The 23,746-nt window shown below is 34.7% G+C and overlaps 1 protein-coding gene across 4 annotated transcripts in view; it reads left to right on the top strand.

Moving 5' to 3' along the window:
• The window catches only part of pcdh9 (protocadherin 9), a 185,921-nt gene that overhangs the window by 57,174 nt on the left and 105,001 nt on the right, over positions 1–23,746 (top strand). For 2 of the 4 annotated variants that reach the window (XM_005799711.2, XM_023332403.1), the window contains exon 3: positions 1,002–1,103. The exons of the other annotated variants lie outside the window; for them this stretch is intronic. In XM_005799711.2, coding sequence (XP_005799768.1) covers positions 1,002–1,103 — 102 coding nt within the window. The remainder of the gene's footprint in view (positions 1–1,001; positions 1,104–23,746) is intronic. 4 annotated transcript variants of the gene reach the window in all.

The raw sequence follows: 23,746 nt of genomic DNA, 5'->3' as shown, positions 1-23,746 counted from the left end.
TTATTCTATTATGTATTACATTAAAATATCTGGGGAGACAACTCTCAAGACGGAACATTTTTGTTTTAATTATTGTAGATTTTCCAATTACCAAATATCTCACACCATGTAATCCATTCCATTATTATAAGTATCTGTTTTTATACAGGACTGTTGCTTGTGTACCTCACAGCAATGTGTTTGCTTTTAGAAGGAGTTTCATTCCAAGGACAGCCGACCACCTGATAGGCTCATGTCATTCAACAAGGTTGAGGCTAACACATACATTACGGGGTCTCCACCTTTTTTGCAATGCTGAATAAGACTGTTAGCAGTTAATGAACCGGTTGCCGAGCTACAAGCAAAAATAAATAAAAATAAAATTATATATATATAAATTGCAAGCCGACTTATACCTTTTTGAAAAAATAATGTGTGAAATTATTTAGGCTGACAATATGGTGTGTGCTGATAAGAGACACAATTTTATAGTAGTGCTTCTCAGATAACCCATTTCTTCCTCTGCTCTGTGTTGTTGCTGGTCATCTGGAAGTCAGTTAAAGACAGTGATTTATGCCTGGGGCTTCATGCAGCATAGCCTCATTACACACAACCATTTTGAGAATCAGCAGATAATTACAGTATATATCATAGACCACATGGGGCCCAGCAAAATCAGTCCATTCCAATGGCATGTCACTTAGGACAGAGGCTTCAGGAATGGGAAACTATGTTCTAACCTCATTTTCTGTTCTTCAATTAAAATTCTTGGTGAAACTTCATGTAAATTCTTTGAATTAACATTATACATACATATCTGCATATGTGTTGCATGCATGGCCAAGTTTATCTGAAGAGAGTTTGATAGATATTCTTATATCTTTGTAAACAATCTTATTTTTGAGTCATTTAGGAAATTTGAGCTTTGTGTTTTTTCTGTTCTGTACACATTTTGTTAATGCAAACAAAACAATAATTAAATAACCAATTCTAACGGAACCTTTTTTTCAATTTCCATGAAGGGAACATTAACTCGTGCCCGAACTGAACTGAACCCCGAATATCTGGACCTCCGTCCTCGAGCAGAGCTGAATCCTGAATATTGGACCCCTTGCACCCCTTTAGTGAGTACCGATGGTCCCATTTTTGACAAACAATCATTAGCGTTTCACCTAATGCAAATCATTTCATATCATAAAATCCAAACTATTTTGAAGATCATTATTACATCAGCATTCCATGTAGAAAGACAAAGACAGTTATTGGACAAAAAATATCTATTTTTTAAAGTTTTGCCTCCATCCCTGCTTTGGAACATTCTAGAGTAAGAGACATTGCAAAAGATTTTTCTACGTTTTTCTCCTTCTACAAAGCCTAAAAAGGTTTTGCATCTGAGTAACAGTGACATATTGTACTCGAAAGATCATTAAATTCAGGGCTAATGTGATGCTAATATTCATGCCATTTTTACTTGAGTAATAAGTATTTGTCTCATTACCTCCGTGCTTGGAAAACACAGTGCTTGATAGTCATCGGGGGGTTAGAGAAGGTTTGCTTGTGTCGCTTTGCACTGGTGAATCTTAATGATGTCGGTTTTTCTCTGCTACAGTTTATCAACAAGGGCTGAGAGGGGGGTTGGACTCTTACCATAATCTGCATCCGTTGCTCACCACAATGCCAAGTTTTTTTTTTTGGGGAACTTTTTTTTGCATGTCGCAGGGATAATTTGTGTGAGTTCCTTTACTGTCATTGTGTTTCACAGATAGTGTTAGGTGCATGCAATTATTTCTCTTACACCATAGTTGTGAAGAATTTCACCAGCCTTGATCTTTTAATGTTGGCACACTAAAAGCACATTATAGCCTAAATCTGCAGAGTGTCAATATATTTTCAGCTGAACTGTAACTGCAGACTCCATATAATTTTAAGGTCTGCAAGCATCTCACAAGAAAGAAATACTAAAAAGCTGGTCACATTTGCAAAACAAGTTTGAATAAAACACTGTGGTCATTGTAAATTTTCATGCCACTTTCGTTTCTACAAAGCCAAAACATTCTGAAACAACAAAGAACTACTTGTTTAATTTTCTCATTTAGAATTAAATGAAATGAGTGGGAGAAAATAAAACAGCAAACCATAAATTAAATTATGGGATCTTTTCTGATTAGCTAACTATTTCTTGATCACATTTACAAGATTGTTAGGTCAGTTAGAAGGTGGATAGAATACAAATGTCCTTTATAGTTCCACCTTGAAGAACTTCAGGTGTACCAGCCTCAAGTTACTAGTAAATGGAAACATGCATGTTCAATCTAAGAAAATAACACAAGAATTATTGGCCGTTGAAGGTAAGGCAAATTTACAACATAGGAGAAAAAAATACTGCAGTTGGACTGTTCCAGATCAACAGTGCTTAATGATTGCACTATACCTTTTTTGTCAAATGTAAGCTTATTTTCCTTATTTTACACTGTAAAGACATTCGAGATTAGTTTCCAAAATACTCATTGAGAGTTAGTTTGTTACAGAATAAAAGGTAGTGTCTGACAATTAACTTTTCTATCACTGGGGAAAAAATGTTAAAGAATTAACACAGTTTAAACTTTTTGTACTTTATGAAAACACTGAAAACTTTTATATCTGCATTTCCTAAATATACAGCTGAGAAAACATTTGCATATATTTATTTTTCACGAAGCAGTAATGTTCACAAACATTGAACCCTCAGTTTTCTTTCCATTAAATATTTAATGCTTGTTGTGTCCCCCTGGGTCCACTATCAGCAAACAGGGAAAAGCTAACGAGGCAATGGTGTAAACACAAAGCAGTTCCATCTCACCCACATTCCCTTGATGCCACTGGGCACACCGCTGTGTCATGCAGTGATCTTTACTGTACTAGCTGGCATCAGCACAGTCAACAGGTCAGAGTTTCCTTAGCTGCTGTAAACATTTCTAAGACTTTGATAGTTTTGTCAGTCACTGAGGGCAGAAAATGTAGAGTAAAATAAGGACTAGCATTTTTTTCACATGAATTGTTTGCTACTTATCCTTATACAATACGCAAACGACAGTAAACGCACAAAGCCTTTGCATCTTAGCCGTCATCTTCTGCCAGCCATGTAATCTTGCATCCATTTTATCTAAATTAGAATAACTTTTTCTTGATATAAAAAAAAAAAATACTAAAGGAACCCATAATGTTCATACAAGGAAAACATAAAGTGCAACTTATTGTAGTGCAGGTATCATACACAAATGTCTTAAGTCAAGTGACAGAGGTGCAACATATTAGAACATTTGTGATATTAATATAACATATTTATTTAAGTAGAACTACAACTAGTGATTTAAGTAAACAGGAACAAGAATGATTTATCGTTGAGTTTGATAAAGGAATGCTTTCACAAGTAAAAGTCCAGCATTAACAAAAATCCTTGTCACTAGAAACGAATTACACCTTCTATTATTATTTCAGTAATCCTGGTAAATCTTTCTTTCACCTCCATTACAACACAGTTTTTTTGTTTTATTAATCTGGGATGTTTTTCTCACATTTGGAACTGGTTCAGGGACCTGTAATAAGATAAATAGGACAGTGCATGCTTTGTGTCTCCCTGAAGCTTACAGCAACATTATATGGACATTAGCCTGATTTAGTGAACAGAATTTCTCACAGAATTCCTTTCAGCTGAATTCAGCAAAATATCCCGCTGGCTTTGTTATAGCATGGTAGTGTGTGTTTATTGGGCCTCACCGGACCAAAAAGCCTCTCAGCCAAACATACGCATGCGTACTCAGATAAATTCATGTCCTCTCACACAGGCCGTTTTCTTTTAGCCCATGAGGGAATGATGACTCTCATTATCGCCTCAAAGCAAGATGGCCACGCTGCCCCTACTCAGCAGCCTATTAAGTTACCAGACAGCTTTATTGTATTGGTGTTCGATAATTTTCTTTCCTCTGTCATTCCGAGTGCATCAGGGAGTTGTTGCATGGGGAGGAGTGGTTGGGAGAGGGGTAGGAGCTAACGTGAAAAGGCACAGCTGGCGGAAATTATCCCATCCTATGTGTGGTGAGTCCTTGGGCTGATTGTTGAGCAGTCCTTGGCCACAGAGAGACACCTTCCTTCATTAATAGTTTATTCCAAATTACGTGGAGAAGAATAGGTTGGTTGTGCTTATTGTGAACAGCAGTCATGACACACAAGAAACTAACTGCATCCGAACCGTAGTTCTTCAGGTAAAATACAATAAGCTGGAAAAGTCACCTCATGGACTGCATATGTCTCATTGATTTATTGAATGTTTTTCAGTTTGTGATCCTCGTACTCGTAGGGATCAATACACTTATTGCCATTTACTCTATATGCATGATGAGTAGATAACTGGAAATTTAATTATTATTGTAAAATGAATACAAAAGAACTGACTTGCAGGTGAGGATAAAAAAAAGCTATAAACAAATTGATAAGAATCAAGAAGAAAAGTCTCATCTCTTCAAGGTTTATGCCATTGACTTATTTATTTGCAATTTATATTGTTGGCAAGATACTAAATAGTTTAATCTTGTTTATGCCAGGGGTAATCTTTAAATATCTGTCATACCACTGTGTACAACTGTTTTTGGGATTTTAGTAGTGTACGACAAAAGGCACCTTTGGGTAAATAAGTCTTCACTATCAACTCTCTGTATTTCTGATACTGTAGCCTTCATATTGTGATGTTCAGTGTAGCTACATAAGACATGGTAAATGATCTGAATTTATATTGCACCTTTCCAGTCATACTAAAGCACTTTACACTACAGACAAATTCATGCAGTCACATTCACACAGGCATATTTGATACTAATGACAGGAGGAAGCTTGACTCAAACCTACAACTGTCCGATTGCAAGAAGACTACTCTATCACTCAGTCACATTTGCTCCTGTTATATGCCAATCTTACAAAATTAAAGTGAATGCTACTTGAAAAGAAACAAACAACAGCCATAAAAAAGATAGTAAACTCAGCCCTCCTTGATGCTGTTACACGTTGCATATTTTATTCCTGTGATCCCAATACAAATACACTGCACAAAATAGGTACTTAATGTAACATGACTCACTGTTTCACAAAATGTGCTTCATTTTTTCCCTTTTAGACCAACATAAAATATAGTTTTAGATTAACTCGCTTACATGGTGAGCTATTTATCAGCATAGCAATCGCTTTAGCAGTGGCAACAGTTAACCCTTCCTGGTACAGAGTTGTTAACTGTTAATTTATGCAGAAATGTGCATATTCTCTGAACGCTTCCGGAGTCCTGAAAATGCGTAATTCTTTTTGCTGTTTGTATGAAATATACTTAAAAAACCTGAACTTTTTAACAGAGAAGAAGTTAGTTTTTGGAATAGTTATTTGAAGTACAAATGATCTTTGGTTTACACTCTGAAAACAGATGTTGAAAATGAACTAACTCTGGACACAGTTTACAAGGTTTATACAATGTCTAAATGTATTCGTTTGAAATGTACTTATTGACCGTACTGGAAAATCACATTAGCAAACTGCTATACATGCTTGGTGCTTTTAATGCTCAGAATCTTTAGACTTTTGAAATACACTCAAGTGCTAAATCCTGTTTGGCCATGAACTGATATTAGAGAGGAGAGTTTGGGAGCTTTGGAAATGGAATATCCAATAATGCTGCAGTAACACCACTTTGGAAGATGCAATTTATAAAATCACAGCAGTGAATGGGCTGTATCTCTGTGTAGCATATGTATCCAGAAAGATTTCATACAGACAAAGTTGATACTCCTTCCACTGATCCACTTTTTTTTGAAACACTTGAAAATGTAACTTTATATTTGTATTTTCATCATTGTAATTAAACAAAGGTGTAACTGTTTTCAAATATGAAACATACTTTTAATTAAGACCACACTTGTGTATTATTATTTTTTTAATAGCCTGATGAAATTCTAATCTTCTAAGAAATATTTAATATTAATTGAATATTGTGTCTTTATTTACTACAAGCTAAAAATCCTCACAATTGACAGAAGTAGAGGCTTTAAAAATATGACTTTTTGTAATTAATCTATATGAGTTTTGTTACTTACAGAATTGAGTTACAATTCAATAATACAAGTTATTGAATAGATCTATAGATATATAGCTATAAAAAGTTTGAGAAAAACATCAATACAATGGCATCAGATAGGAAGGCTTTTGCATATTTAGAGGAAAGGCAATTGTCTGATTTTCTTCTGCAAGTTTCTATTTGCAGGAAAAAAAGAGATCTGTTGTTCTGTATACAGAACAGATGGATTCTTAACAGTTTTTTAATTTGCTTTCTTGGTGTTTTCCCAACATATTTGGGTTTTGGACACATGTGCTTTACTAACTTTTTTCAGCCACATTATTAAAATCAACAGTTTAAATAAGCAGTATTGATAGTCTTCCATGTAGTTTCTTTGCTTAAAAGCCCTGAATATTCATGTTGATGTTACTTTAACAGGACAGATTTTAAGATTTTTGCAGATCGAAAACTAGCCTGCCATGGCAACAGTACTCTGTGGCAGCCACAGCCTCCTTCAGAAAGACAAGGTCCACATAAAATAAATAAATAAATAAATAAATAAATAAATAAATAAATAAATAAATAAATAAATAAATCTTTGGAACAACTCTGTGGACACAATAGAGTCCAAGGAATCTCAGAAATCTCCAGATCGCTATGAAATTGTCTTGTATTATTGTGTTTTTTTATTTTTTTATTGTGTTGATTTCAAACCTCAATGTCTAAAAACTCTCCATGTTCTTCAAATAGTGGATTGTTGCACAAAAAGCAGCTGACGTTTTTTTTTTCTGTGATTCATGTAGAATAAAATCTGCATTCTTGACTGCAATAGTATTGGTACAGAACTGTTATTTGCAACAACAAAGAGCTTTTTTTCCATCACAGGTTTTGAAAATGCTGCGTAGCTACAGTTGCTGTTGACAAAGAAACTTTAGGGTAAGATTAAACTGTAGTCCTAGGAGAGGTGCAGTGTCATTGTAAGCTTCTGAGACTATATCTCAATCAGGAACAGCAAGGAAATATGCTGTGGACTGCAGAGTGAAAAAAAATTATTAAAAAAACTCAGATAGCAGACAAGAGAATGGAAAAATATTACTTCATATGAAACTGAATCAGGGCTATTTCTCCTATATGTTATCATGCTTTACTAAGTCTGTTCGCAACCTAAACATCAATACCCAATTTATAATTACAGACACTTGGGTCATAATATGCTACGCTAGTTTTCAATGTTTTTTTTTCTTACTAGGTAAATCAGGCACAAAAACAGACACATTTTCTCTTTTTTATTTGTTCTTCACTTGTTTTATCCTGCATGGTTCTTGCTTTCCACACACATTCTAAGCAATCAATGAAATTTCAACTACTTGATGAAACTCATAGAGAGGTCAAGCATAATGGAAAAAGCCTTGATTAAACTGTAGTGGCTTTGTATGACACACTACTCCCTGTTCGTACCATTTGACTTTCTATGAAGGTCAGAATGGCCATTAGCTAGATCAGCCTAACACTGCTTGCCCCACCTCTCCACTCCAATTCTTCTCATCTCCCCCTCTTCTCACTTCTCCACCCCTCTCCGCGGTCTAGAGAGAGATGCGATGGGGCTAAATTTATCTTCACAGCAACTAAAGCTAAGATGTTAAAAGAGAACCCCTGCCAGCTTGGCAACTGGCTGCTGATTGTGATCAACTTCACCTTTGCGAGGCGTCTGTCAGAATAGCACGGACCCATTTCTCCTCTACCCTTCCCTCTATCCTCGCTCCTTTTTATCCCAAGCATGATCCTCCCATCCCGTGTTTTATTAACAACAGAGCTGGTGGTTTGTGATAACTGGTCACTCCTCTAGGCGTTGAAAGGCAAGGACACTCTATTATCCTACTTAGATGGATGGGTTGAAATAATGGCTGCAAGTGGTAGAGCCTGCCAAATCCTCCAGTCTTATAACTCCTTTGTCTCTGACAAGGAGAAACATTAGTAAGAAGGCCAGGTACTTGGATACAAATTTACCTCTATGAATAGGGGGGGAGCGTGGTCAGAAAAGTGCATAGTCTTTGAAAGCTTCAGGAGTCCTGAAACTGCATAATTCTTTTTTGCTGTCTGTATAAAAAAAAATGCTTGAAAAACCTGAATTTCTATCAGCAGCTATTGCAAAGATCCCACACCCCTCCTGACATTGTACTTTTTCTGAGAAAGACAGAATACCATTTGTTGTATAAAGAAAGTTAACATGATGCCTTATTAATATGGTGTACAGTCGTTCAGCCAGATTGCAGGGTGACATGTCAATTACTCCTCTAATTATCAGTGACCTATAGCTCAGCACACTTCCAGATTTTAATTTATTTCATAAATATGAAGCCTCTGTGCAACTAGTTCCAGTCATGAATCCTAAATTGCATGACTGAAATCCCATCTTTCCTTCTTTGTTTATTGTAGACATTGGGGGAAACAAACGAGAACAGCTTGCTTAACACTGTTTGCAGAATGATTTGCTTAGTAGGTGGTGGAGGTATTGAAAGCCAAAACTCTATTAATTGTTCTTTTATTTAATTACCCAGTAGTAATATTGGAAAATAATGCTCCCCATTATCCTGAATGCACAGCTGATAGCCAGAAGGCTGTTCGCATTCGCTCTACAGTGTGTGGGTTCTCTTTACAGCAGACAGCAGTTGATTTGTTCCTAGGAATCATCATGCTCTGAAAAGTAACATGAATACATAAAGTTAACATTTTTTCGCCTCTCTTGTCAATTTCTAAATAAATGTGGCAAACTTGTCAGTTAGTATGAAAATGTAGAATTTGAATTTTCTCTTTTGAGAATAATAGTCAATGTTTTCCAGTTTTACCCCTTGTTTACTACTGTATCTGAACAATTTCACAATTCATCTCAATAATTTGCAGATATTGAGATGAATTCTGAATAATTTAAGCCATATAATCAGTTTCATGTAAGGATTTCAGGTAAAACCAGCAAATTTTGAATGATAGTGATGGCTTTCGTAGAAAATATTTGTTCAGCTATATACTAGGGAGAGGTGGAAAGTAACCACTAAAGAATCGTCCTACACATTTTCAAATGCATTCCATATGTTAACATGCCTGAGTACAACTTTAGTGTTCCTGAATCAGTCTTTTCACTGAGTGCAAGATTTTTTTTATTTTTTATTTTTTAGAAAAAGTTAATCTGTTATTTCTACATAGAGCTGTGAAGTTTATCTCTGCCTCAAGGACTTATTTCTACACTGCATGCTCATTTTCTAAGGTTTTTTGATTGCATTAATAGCTGCTTGGTGCAGTTCATCTGTTACTGTTTTGTTGTGTATTAAGTTATTAAAATGTTAAGCCATTTGCTATTCCAGGCATTCTCATAAATACAACATTTTGGCTGTGGGCATAACCTGTACCTTTAGATTAATAATCCTGGAAGTAAACACCCAAATTACAGCTGCATGCTCATCACAGGATGTTTAAAAGGCATAGCCCGAACATCGAAAACTGTGAATAAGATCAAGTGCACAAGTTTTGGACTTAATGTTAAACCCTTGTCGCACTATTGCACATCTGCCTTTCCAGTGGAGTAAGACAAAATGCCAGATGGCAAAAAAATGATTTAGTGTTAGCTTCCAATGTATTTAACAATAGTATGCAGAATCTGAACCCCAAATAAGTCAACCTGTCACATACTTTTTAAAATAGTAAAAGATTCTGCCACATGTGGATGCAGAATCACTCAAGTTTCATGTATACACATGTGCAATAGCACCACAGGATTAATTAATATGTTGCAATAGGGTCCCATTATACTTGCTTCTGTATCCCACATGTGTACAAACCTACTTTTTGATTAATTCAGTTCATAATTTCATGACCAGTGGTGGCACTAACTGACCATTGACATTTTACTCTCAAATGGTAAGTTGATCCTTAAATATATGATGCCATACCAAAAGTAACATGGGGGAGGTCACAGCCTTGACCTCCCCCACACACACTCTTTAGAACAGAGCATCAAAAGCAACACACACACTGTGCTGACACTGACAGGACTTGATGTTTACCAGAATCCCACCTCATTTCTTTATGTTTTGACCCATATAATGTGTTTTTCAAAACTTCAACAGACAAGGCAAAATAGGAGATGGTGTAATAGTATCTCAAAGCATGTATCGTCAAAAAATTACATGTAGGTAAAAATTATGTTTTGCCCCATTTTTAACAATTGGACATTTAAAATTAAGAACAAGAAAAAGACAATAGACCTGAAACCCCTCTATTTTCAGTTTTAAAATCTTTTATTTTCTAAACTTATTCCGATTATTGTTTTAGCAATAAGTGGCTGTTCCTGACACATATAACCACATGGGTTTTTGTCAGGGTAGGTTTGATTTTACTAATTGGTACCAAAGCTGTTAACTGGAGCTGTGAAAATAAGAAACGGTAAATTGGTACATACTCTCTTGGGAAATGTACACGTTGACCTTATTTTCCACCTTTGCACAGTTTTTTCCACCTTTAAGTATCTACTGTAGTTGCAAAACGATACCAGTTTGTCATCACACCAAAGTGCCCATTTCGCAGGATATGTGCGTAACATGTTACACACAATAAGGTGTTGTATGCTTCTTACACAATTTATAGTGGGGATGATTTTCCCTTTGTCTCTCTTCTTCTGTTTACCAAAAATGCAAAATGAATGCAGAAGTGATAAATGTGTTTTGTTGTTCTTTTTTTTTTTTTAAAGAGAAAGTTTGCTTCGATTGCAGTCACATTAAAATGTGATAATATGAAACCTTCCTAGGGGGTTGTTCTAAATTTGTGAGAGCTTTCTCTTGTTTAGAATGCGGTTGCACTTTGAAGGCAGTGGGGTGCTTCTAAACCATGGCCATTTTGAATTTAAAATGTACTTCTGCTGTTTTAAGGTGCTTCTTTTTGAAGATACAATATTTGAAGGACAAGGCTAAACCAGGATATCAATTAGGTGCAACAATATTAAGTATTAATATGGATTTGTGACTCCACTACTACTTAGTGAAGTCAGAGTTGGTAGTAAACCTGATCCAAGCTAAGTGATTTTGGTGACTTTTTAGTTTACAGTGATTAATAGCTTGTCAATGTTAAGCTGCTGTCGTGGTTTTGATAGTGATGCAAGTGAAGCTCTATATGGGGAAGTCAATGTGTCTTGCACTATGTTATATGTCTCATTGGATTTTTCATTCCTAATATTCTTCAAAGATAAAATAGTTTTAGCAGAAATATCTCACATACTCCACACTGCAGGAAACTCGTCTCAAATGTTTTAAATGCTTATAGTGGCTGTGATCACATTATCTCTTTCAGTCATGTTGTCTCCTCTCAGTGCCCAGTCACCCTTTAAAATGCTCAAATGATTTTCTATTGCTAACCACTTTACCAGCTTTACACTCCTTGTCACTTTACAACAGCCACACACCGTGCACCCTGGGAAATACAGTGTGTAAAAATTATCATGGGAAATCCTCATCAAAAACAAATAGAGCAAGCAAAAAAAGCGAAAAGCAATGAGAGAGAGAAAAAAATGCAGCAGCTACGAAAAATAACTGGAATCCAAATCGGTGAAACATCCCTGTTTTTACTGCTTCAGCAACTCTTATTATTCTTCAGTGTTTAAGTTGCTCAAAAACTGACAATTCAGCTGCACAGATTTATTTATTTATTTTGTACTGTGACTATCCAGACATGCACACAAGCACTGTAAATTTGGATTTAAGATTTTGGCATTTGATTTGGATTAAGATGATTTCTCCTTTTGTTTTAGCTTTTGATAACTTGTTTGGTTTTGGTTGTTCTTTCACTCACTTTCTATTATGCATTTTCCCCATCACTTCTCTATGAAAGAATCTTAAAGTACAAGTTTAAATAAACTTTATTCCTCATTTGCTCATTTCCTCAGTATTACAAAAGCCAGATTCACTGTTTATTGGAGAGAAACCTGTGTACTCTCCTGGTTATGCTCGATAGGTGGTTAAGTAAATAAATTTTATATAGCAACATTCACACACAAAATCATGCAGTGCTTTACATAGTGCATATTTCTTGATTATCTATTACAAAGATATAATTTTGTGAATCTTGTTTAGTTTATACGACCAGAACACTAAGGACACTCCCACTCTAAAATAAATATAGTTGCTCATTCTTCATAAGCTTGAAGCCAGAAGGTGATGTCCTGGAATTTATCAATACATTTGTCTGTTTGCTTAAAAATCATATTTGTTAGTATCCAGTTTCAGGATATTCTGACTTTGGATACAGAGGCCATAATGCGTAGACTAAAACTCTCCTTGCTATAAGTTTGTAATGCCCCTTACAAAACATAAAATGGCTATCGCTGAAAACGGAAATTAGATTAAAACAAGACCAACAGTGAACCATAAACCTGTACTGTTTTCACCTGTACAAACATTTTTTGTATAGGTGACAATTTACGGCATCTTTTGATAGAAATTAATGTAGAGTTATGTAAATTGAAAAAGTGGTTGGATATTAACAAATTATCACTAAATTTAGATAAAACCAAGTTTATGTTATTTGGGAATTGTAAAAGGCAGAGCAATTTACAAATAATAATTGATAATGTGACTGTGGAGAGAGTGACTGAAATTTGGTTTTTGGGAGTATTGTTGGAAACCTCATATTAAATATGTTCAATCTAAAATAGCTAGAAGTATTGCTGTTCTCTCTAATGCTAGAACATTTCTAAACTCTTCATATTCTTTAGTGGTTACTTATTTTGCCATATCTAAGTTACTGTGTGGAAGTTTGGGGCAACAGTTACAAAACTTCACTTCAACCATTATGCACATTACAGAAAAGAGCCATTCGAATAGTTAACAAGATTGATTTCTATTGTCATACCAACAATTTATTTATAGATTCTTATTTCCTGAAACTCCCAGATTTGGTAGAGTTTCAAACTGTACAGTTTATGTATAAAGTTAGAAACAAACTATTACTATTAAACTATTTAAATTGAAATAATATGTCCTGATGCAGTGTTTCAAAGACTGTACATTCTTTCATTGCCCTGGAACAAATACAAATTATGCAAAAAACTCTCATCAAGTTTACTTCTCCTGACAAATCAAATTAAAAATTACATTTTAACTACAAACACGCAATAACTTGTGCAAATTATGAACAAGGCCAGGTTCACTTTCTTGATCATCATCACTTTGACATGTGGGGTGACTTGGTGACCAACAAGAAGAAACTTGTCCTATTGAGCCACAGCTGACTCAATCTATTAACAGTGAAAGTAAGGGTAGATTAGACACATCCAAATGACCTGGTCCAACATGGAAAGTTAATTGCTTCTACTACAACTTGCTTCCAGACAGCAGGTTTACCAACAACCTGCAAATTCTGGCAATGCAATTCAAAAACTCTGTTTGTATTAAGTGCAAAACTTAACACTTTAAAAAAGCCTTCCTTTAATTCTTCATGATGCTCATTGTTTTATTGCTTTTGTACAAATTTGGATGTTTTTTATGTTACAAAAGTGTTCAGCAGCTGCTCTTGCGTGTTTTTTTGTTTTTATTTTAGGTTCTTTGAATACCTTTGAGAGGCACTTGTGTTTGAATGCTACTCATAACTGACTTCATTTGAGTAATTAATCAACTATAGCCCTTTATCTATGGTGGAGGTCTTAGTGATCATAGCTGATTTTCTAATTCTTTTAGTAAAGCTCTTTGGTAAACAACTCTTTGGTGCTTTAAAAAAACCCCTCCCTGACTTCAATATTTATTCAGGGTCGTTTCCCATCTAAAGACTCACATTAATATTTGCTTTCACACACACACAAACAAGCTCAACACGGTTAGTGATCCTTGGTTGATCAGGGGCTCTTGAGAACTGCCAAACAAAATCAGCACACAGGCTGAACAGAGTTCACTTATGAATATTAAATGAAAAGAGTAAAGTATTAAGCTTAGGTGCAGGGGTTAAATTAATAAATAAGTGTTCTCATATATATTTATAAATATTGAAATAAAAGTTGAATCTCCTGTGGTCAGCCTCTGCAGGCATAGTGGTCTTTGAAGGCATCATTAGCTGGTTTTATCAGCACATTGACCCTAAAACTCGTACCTGAGGGGCCTGACTGTAGTAGTGCAGACATGAGTGTATGAGTCTTGGATGGATGAAATAGGACTTTGAAGTGAATTTTCTATTCGTAGGATTATACATTTGGGATTTTGATTCATGCCCACTTTTGGTCCTTGAGGCTATGTGCTTGTGTGGGTGGAAAGACTTAGTGTTCACAATATTATTAATGTATTTATTTATTGAACAATTCAGTTAACATTTAGTTAGTGAGTAGAAAAATATGGCAGATGGCTCATTTGAATTAGTTCAAATGACATGGATTTAAAAAAAAAAAGAAAATAAAAAAGAGGACACTTTCACTGTCGCATTGGAAATTGATTTCCAGAGATGAATCCTCTCCGGAATTGTATTCATAGTATTGACATAGTCCTTAAAAAATACATCAAATATTTGATCTTGTATGCTGGCAAGGGAGGTTGTAGGGATGAGGTGTGCAGATATTATGATCCCCAAAGGGAGCATACAAACACAATTGTCTATTTTATCTTTTCTTGATTGTGCAGTAAATTGGAAGTATAAATACCAAACAATAAAGATGATAATCTCAACACAGATGAAAATCTCACAAAGTAATTTCTGCTTCATATGGATTTCCCTAATCCTGGTGTATGTTGTCATGACCTAGTTTGGTATTGAAATTTGGTGAATACCTCTTACTTGGTAATCCCTGAATATAATATAGGCACCCTCTCTGCTTTAGTGACCTATTTTAGGGGGAAATTGTTTTGTTTTGAAACAGTCCTCTAAGCCATGGGCATCAGGGCTCTGAAGTAAAGGGGATCTTTAGCAATTTTATATATATATTTTTTATCTTAAAACAAATAGTTGAATAAAAAGAAAGTTTTCTCTCAACTCATTTAAAGAGAAAAGTGTTTACTGGAACAATTATTTTGAGAATAGTGGCCAGACTGATTGCTGCAGTCACAATACCTCATTTTTTCTTAATAGTTTTCATGGCAATATGGTCTTTATATATTTGCATTTTGTCTCTGTGTACTCCAGCTGTGTGGATGGGTTATTGTTTCCAATACAGCTTTTTTTTAAATACTGTCTTTGAAGTTATGTTTTTTGAGTGTTTGTTTCAAGTGTCAATCTGCAGGGAGGTGGTTGAACCTTAAAAAATGCAATTTTCCTTTTACCACCCTTGAATAGTCAGACTGTGCCAGTTCTAACCTTGAGCCGTCAGAATAGATAAATCCTTGCAGAATGTATTCTGATTAGATTATCTGCTTTATCTAAACATGAGCATGGAACAACAGGAATTGCTGCTTGCAAGGCAGAGTAAATGCAATAATAGCAGGATGCTAAGGCTTGCTGGGAGACGGCGTTAATACTTGGGGCAAACAATATTAATGGAGCTTGGATCTAACAGCAAACAATAACCCAATTTATTACACCAAAGCTATCTTCCCTGCATGGGTCCTCTAAAAGCCATTGTCACCATGGCAACCATTGTAGAAATGCTAAAGCTGTTTTAGGTACTCAGGAACTTTGTACTTAAAAGTGGGGTCATAAATTGAAAGGTTGTAGCCTACATGTTGACCCATTACCATTAGGGTAAAGTTTGCTCCAATGGATACGACCAATCAAAGTCTACATGTTCACTTTACTTTAGGGAACACTAATGATCAGTCAAGACAATGCAAATGAAAAGGATAGCATTGGGTTGTTGTTTATCATTTTAAGTGATGGTTATTGAGACAACTCCAATTTAATTATTGTTTGAAATATTTGTATCTGTTTTTTGTTTGCATCTTTAATAACATTGAATAGTCCACATGGTCTATTTTTGTGGGTTCACTGACTTATCATCTTTTCTGTTTTTGCAAATGCAAATTTTCTTTATCTCTCTTTCAAAATCTACTGTGTGCAAATTTTGCATTTAGTATACCTTCTACAAGTTGTCATAAATAAAAAAACTGGTGAGTTTGAACAAGAGAAGAAGAGTATGGGTGTGTTTTCATCTTGGGAGACACAAGTCTTTTTTTGTGTGTTGTTTGTAATCTGTCTCCTTTACGTTTTGCAGGCCCACAGAAACAATCCATGTTTTCTACCTTCAATTAGAATGTTGTGGCATGTAATTTGACACCTCCTGCAATTTTTTTTACATTAAATTATGAGAAGTTCACTAAAGTAAGACTTTTGTTGTTATATATGACAAGTATTGAAGCTGGAAATCCTTATCTCTGGCTGTAATTTATAGCTATCATTTTTGATAGATTTTAATTTTGTTAGTTTTGGCAGATCTAATTTCCTTCACTTATCACTTATAAGGTTCCATTCTGCACTTTGAATGCAACAACATAAACCTAATGCAGCATTAAAATATATCAATATATGCAGCTTTAAAATATGTATAAATAAAAGCATACTGTGAATAAAGAACCACTGTAGTCTACAAAAACAAGACATTTTATAATTACACAAGGTTTTTAACTAGAGGCTAATCATTTATTATGTAAGTAATCAAAATATGTTCCAACAATGTCATTCAAAGCCCTAATTAGAAATTATAATCCCATATTTATATTTGCATTCTGTCAACCTTTCTTAAAAGGGGAAAAACAGCATGAATGGAACATCAATCTGAGAAACAATACTGAAAACAATAAGGTTTATACATGTAATTATATTAGTCATGCAGGTTTTTAATCTAAAAAAACACTTTGTTCCTTGGCAACCTTTTTGAAAAGGGCTAACACATTTAAAACAGATAAATCAACAATCATCTGATTTTTTTGAAAATAAGCATCCTTTTGCCTTTATTTACACTAATAGGTAAAAATCTCCTCTTTCTGGAAGCTCATCTTTCTGCTTTGGAGCTGCCATTACTACTACTGAACAGCAACCTATTGTGCCCTTTTATTCATATAGATGTAGTCTTGACTGTCTCAACATCTGAACTGTGACCTCAGAGCTTATTCTTCAACCCAAAAGGTAAAGTTGAGCAGAACAATCCCTGTTGATTTTTTGAGTACCTCTGAACTGAATGAAACTTTCCCCAGAATGTATTGCTGAGATGCCCACTCTAATGACTTCAGCTACAGTTATTGACTGACGTCAGTGCAGTTTCATAGTTGATCCTTGACAAAAGCCTGTATCAAGAAAAAATACATCAGCAAAGGGAACAAATTTTGCGCTCATGCTGCTTGTAGCATTAAGGTCAGGACGTTCTTTGGTGGTTCAGATAATATCTCCTGCCTTGCAGTGAGGCCATCAAATAGCAGCTATTTGATGACTATTCTATTCAAATGCACTTTGTACAGTTATTAAACTTACCTTGTATTGTACCCATTTATTCGGTAATTGAATAGACTGTCAAGGAAACCAAACCAGGATATGTTTTAGGAACTTTGTACATCAATAACAATTAGAACTAAGAAGCAATTTAGCAATATTTCATAAACTACACCTTGAAGTCAATGCAGAGGTCAGCTGAGTGTTGATTAGGCCATGGAAAGTGTTTTGAAGGAAATGAGACAGTTCATTTGGTACAACAGCAAAAACTTTAGAAGCTCAGGTCGAAGTAACATACAGACAAAAACAATTCTCAGAAGTGAACAAAAGATTATCTGTATATCTAGACCAATTTATCCTTGCAATCATACACTCACCAGCCACTTCATTCGGTAAAACATTGTAGCTTTTTTTGGCCTTCAGAGCTGCTTTATTTCTTTGCAAGATAGATCAAACAAAGTTCTAGAAACATTTCTCTAAGATTTTAGTCAACGTTGACATAGTAGCGTCATGCAGTTGCTGCAGATTTGTCAGCTGCACCACATCTTAAAGATGCTATTTTGTATTTAGTGGAGATGCTTTGCGAAACGCCTGGGTGCTCTGCCATGAGTTTTTAAAGAGACAGTCCCAATTTTAAGGCAATAAATTACAAAGTAATTTTCTTCATATTTGATATACATAGCAACTTTATTACAACTGCAGGTAACATAGGTACTTGACTGTGTTGTAAAATGGCACTTTGTGCCTGGAAAATACATACTATTACCCCTTTAGTTAACAGTGTGACATAGTTTGTATCACCTGATCATGATGATATTTCTCATTTTTTTTCAGTATATATTTATTCTTCCAATTCAGTTAAAGCCTAGTTGCGTGGTTGGTTATGCATTTAATTTAATTTGCTGTCTGCTTTTGTCAGCAGTTAAAAAAACCCATTTATGATAAAATATTATTAAAATATATTTAATTGATATTTAAAGACTTTTGTATTGAGCAGTTTATTTTGATTGGAAAGAAACAGGAAAAAAATAAAACAATTTGTAACAGTTCATAAATCTCCATCAAGCTTTGTGAGCTGCTCACTTGAGTCTGAGCACCCCTAAAGGTTGAAACAAGTATCAACCACTCATTTTAATTTATTGTCATGCTTAAAGGCAGTTTATTTCTACAATAAGATCTGGAGGCTGCTGACAGGTTTCAAAACTCTTCAAATGTGAGTCATATAATTTTGTTAACGATTAAAAACGACCTGATGGCACTAAATAACATAGGTTTTGAGCAGACTTATTTTGAAGGCATGGTCAAAACTATCACAGTTAATTGCAGTGGTCTCCACACAATCCAGATGTGTGGTTTCCATTGGCAGTATTGCAGCAAATGGTCATGCTACCTTTACATTGCAACTGTATATTAAAGGCATATCTCATACAAATAATCTTTTGAGATGTATTGATTTTAGACATCTGTCCTCCATCAGTGTGATATCTTTGTCGACAAAAACTAAAGCAAGACAAACCAACTCTGATTTTTAAAGAACATTTTGAGATTCATATTTGCACTGCAAGCCCATAGAAAGCATAAAATATACTGTTTTCCTGTTCAAAGACAGCTGGAACTTGATCATAAAACATTTATCTACCCGTTCATTCATATTCTATGCCCACTTAATCCTTGCAGGGTGGGGGGTGGTGCCTGTCATAAAATATAGAATCTAATAATTTATATCCAGAGTTTGTTCATTTATATCATAAGGATGATGACAGAGAATTAGATGTTACTGTTGGGATTAATGTAAATTTTTTTAGGTTGACCCAGCATGTCTCTATATAAAGCACCAGTTCTTCAAGAGAATCCTAAATCTTTGTGTGCCTAGGGTTAAACTCGCATCAGGTCAAGTGAATTTAGCCTTGCAGCTTGTACTTCATACATTCATAGTAGTCTTTTGTGACTCTTAATGAACTGTAAAAGTGAAGCCTGCTTCACTTTCAAAAGACTGCTTGAAGGCATCTAAAATTAAATGGATATCAGGCGTTCATCTAGCACCATCTCTCTCTTTTTTAGTAAGAACAAATGTAAATGTCTCCTTAATCTCTGTAATCAATTTTATATATTGAATGCAATTACAGCGGATTATACGAATAGTATTTTATTCATTCAGACACACTGTTTGGAGGGTAAAGTAGTTAAAAGATTTGAGAAAACTGATAAGGAGATAAGCAGCTTTACTTTGACTCTCGTGTGATATGGCAAATATTCCTGTGCTGCCAAAGTAAATAAAGAAATACATAAAATGGTTTCATGTCATTTTTATGTAATAATTGAGAAATTAAAAGGCACACTGACATTTTTTTTCTACGTACACTTATAGTGGCACTTTAAAAACCAAAGGATATATAGATAATAAATAGGCTTAACAATACATGCTACTTAAAAAAAACAGAAGTATTTGAATGTGCAATTCAAATAATTGAATGTGCAATCATTGAAATGATGAATAATTACTTTTTTTTAAGTGAATCAGAGTTTTCTGGAACTTTCTTTTTGCTGAGACATGACTGTCCGTGGGGTGAAAGTATGATGTATGAGAGGAGGCCTATTTCTCTGCTATTATTCAACATAGAAAAGTCAAAGGAAAATGGCTGCCAAGACAATCGCTACAAACCTGAACTTACATTTACAGTCAGGACAATGAATAACAGTTTTAAAACCAATGACATGGTGACAATGAACGCTGGATAAGGTTGATCTGACCACCATGCACAGTGGCTAAACTAGCCGGGTTTTTTTTTACAATAATATGTTTTAATCATTTCTTCATTTAATGTTTTTCAAACATATTTCCCTAAACCGACACTAAATTTGAGGTTGTACACATTCCTGGATATGAAAAGCTTATACTGATGACCAAGTGTATTAAACAAGTCTTAGTTATGATTGTAAAAATACTTACTGTGGTTTGAATCTTTTTTTCTGATAAGTATGATAGCTTATCTTTCAGACTGTTTCAAAGTGATCATTTATAGTCAGATTGATTTTTGTTGTCTTGTATTTGCAAAATGAATGTAGTCTTTTGTAACTAAGTCCTCTCTTACAACTGAGGACTTGTTAAATCATTAAGTCCTTCCACCACAAACAAGATAGCTTTGATAATGATATAAAATCAACCAACCGTGAACCAATCTAATAAGCATAAAGTGTCATTTGCCAACTCTTGGCAACTTCTGAAATCATTAGAGGCTTGGAATTCATCATGCCTATTGCCTCAAGCAATGAGCGATATGAGCAGAAGAGTCTGCTGAGATGTGTTATGATGAGCAGTTTGTAAGGAATTATGATAAACCGGAAGGAAATTTGGATGATGGGTGAGGTGGCAAACAATGCAGTCACGCTTGACAAATCTTTAACACTACAACATCATATTCTAACAATATTTTGCATTTAAAATATTCCATTTTAACTTTGATAACTGTAAAATAAGAGTTAAATGATTAAGATGGGTACTTTTCATCAAATTTTCATCAGAGAGATTTTTGAGAATTCAGTCAATGAGGCCTTGATTTCAGTGCAACGCTGCAATTGACATCACCCTGACCTATATTGACTCAGTCATGTTGTGAACCTTGAGGAGAGTGGATTCAGGTTGGGCAGAAAAAAAAGTAAATAAATAAGAAAAAAGAGCTGGTCTGCTTACCTCATGTAACTTTTTAAGGGCTGAAAGATTGGTTTTCTTTCATGCCTGGTAACTCTCATTACACTCCACCCAGGGGGTAAAAAATCCATTTGTAAAACTTAACTCTAAATGCATTTCTTGCAATAACTATTGAATTGAGGAAGAGAAATAAAAAATAACTGAAATCATGCCATGTGTCAAATAGACAGTAAATCAATTTGTTGTTTTGTTTTTTTAACCACCTTTATTTAATTATAGCTTCAAACTCTTTCCTCTCATACTGTTTTCTTACTCACGAAAGCCGCTTAATGCTCAAACGGCTTATGAGATATCTATGTACCCTACACTGCAGCTTACATTATAACCATGCTCATGTGAGTATACATTGTCAGTGTCGACAACAACTTTGCCAGATTTGCTATGTCATATTTAAATGACAAAATGCTTTGTTCAAGTTCATTGCTGCCTTGGGCATAGGAAATATGAAAGGTTTCAGTATTATGCACAATCCAAACACAACAGGCAATTTTGTGCTTAAAGGGATTTTTTACAGTTTTTTTTTCAATTGTTTATATTTTGCAGAAGCAATAGAAAATATGACAGTTGTTCTAGATTTATAGCATCTTCACAGCATGTTGTCAGAAACCTAGAGTTAAATCCAGTAACTTTTATCTTCAGGCACCATTGTCTGAAGCAACTGCAGAGAAACCCTGCTGCTACGTAGGAAGTTAGACTCTAATTAGAGTCCAACACAAACAATGTTGCACAGGTGCAAAACTTTATATGTAACGTATTTTGGCTCATCCATAGGGGCACCATCACCTCTGAAATTGACATGGTTTTAGTGTTCATCATGCCCTTTGTAGCAACTACTTCCTAGTGACAGAAGATGCTAAAAGAGAACATAAACCATCCTTTGGTCACAGATGTAAATACACAATTGCAAAAACAGTTTGGCTTGTCAAAAGTATTACAGAATATTCCACCAAATGCAGTCGGTAGCAGATGCGGTAGCAGATGCACCCTCTTACCCTCTGTGCCAATGAGATACCCATACAAATAAACAAGCTCAAACACTGCTGGAATTTCAAACCTTCCTCTGAAGTCTGCTCTCTTTGCAGTTTTTCAGACTCTGTGATAGTTAGCTACTTTCAAGAGAGGGGGGTTCCAGAGAGAATGACTGGGGTTGACTGCTAATCTCTGGCTTGGGAGTGCCGTGTGGAAACTTCTGTAGAGTATTGTGCTGAGATTTGATATTTGCTTTAAAAAAGTGAAGAAGGATGGTGAAAAAAAGACTTTGTGTCCTCACCCTAGTCTTTTTTTGTTTTGGTTTATGTTTGGACAATTTATTAAAAACCTACATTAACATGTTGATCTTTTGTTGGAAGTCCTACGTAAACCCATTTTGAAAAAGGGATTAAATAAATTAAAGCTGCTATAATGTTCCACTATTCCACATTGCCTTTTTCAAAACAAACTTTTTTTGTTGTTTTTTTATATATATATTATAAAACATAAGTTATCAACTAGCAACTTGAGGAGTCATTTGTCTATGAATCACAATATATAAGTGGGAAGTACAATCAAATCTAAGTGATGTGTATTTATCTTATGTATACTTTTTTTTTACATTTCTTCCTACTTTGTGATTGCAATAATGACAATAGAAATCGTAAATGAGTTTTATGTTGTTGGCTCGAGGGATTATTTGATATGGATTGTATTTTCACAGTATCTGTCTTTTGATTATGATTGTGATGTACAAGAAGTTTTTCAACTGTTGGAGATTTACTGTTTCCTTTGAGTGTTAGGAATCGATCTGTGAGGTTTATTGATGCATCCTCTGTGGAGACTATGTGCTTTCAGAAGCTTTATTAACTTTTCTTTTTATATACAGTACAGACCAAAAGTTTGGACACACCTTCTAATTCAATGGGTTTTCTTTATTTTCATGACTATAAGGCAATAAATCCCACTTATTAACCTGACAGGGCTCACCTATGAAGTGAAAACCATTTCAGGTGACGACCTCTTGAAGCTCATCAAGAAAATGCAGTGTGTGCAAAGCAGTAATCACAGCAAAAGGTTGCTACTTTGAAGAAACTAGAATATAAGGGGTATTTTCAGTTGTTTTACACTTTATTGTTTAGTGCATATTTCCACATGTGTTATTCATAGTTTGATGCCTTCAGTGTGAATCTACAATGTCAATAGTCATGAAAATAAAGGAAACTCATTGAATTAAAAGGTGTGTCCAAACTTTTGGTCTGTACTGTATATAGTCAATTAATATGAACATAGCCATCCTTCATAACTTAATCTATTTTTTTTTAAATCAGTGTTTTGTTTATGCATAAAATTGTATTCTCCATACCCACAAAAGTTTTTCTTTTGCTTGTCCCAATACATAATTAAAAATGAAATGTTGCCAGGTTTTTCTATTTCACAACCAACATTGCTTGGTTGAAGCTTAAACTTATTACAAATAAATATAACACAACACGTAGTCAGGTTACTTCTAAGCGGATGATAAAACAGGGTATAAATCCAAACCACCTTTTTGACCTTTACTTCCTATGATTAACTTATTTTTATGGATGTTCTTCTCCATCCCAATCTCAACAAAATCGTTTGCCAGGTCTCTGAAC

This window comes from Xiphophorus maculatus, chromosome 4 (assembly GCF_002775205.1).
Source record: "Xiphophorus maculatus strain JP 163 A chromosome 4, X_maculatus-5.0-male, whole genome shotgun sequence".
NCBI lineage: Eukaryota > Metazoa > Chordata > Actinopteri > Cyprinodontiformes > Poeciliidae > Xiphophorus > Xiphophorus maculatus.
The sequence above is the reverse complement of the archived record's forward strand: the minus strand, read 5'-3'. Positions and strand labels throughout refer to the sequence as shown.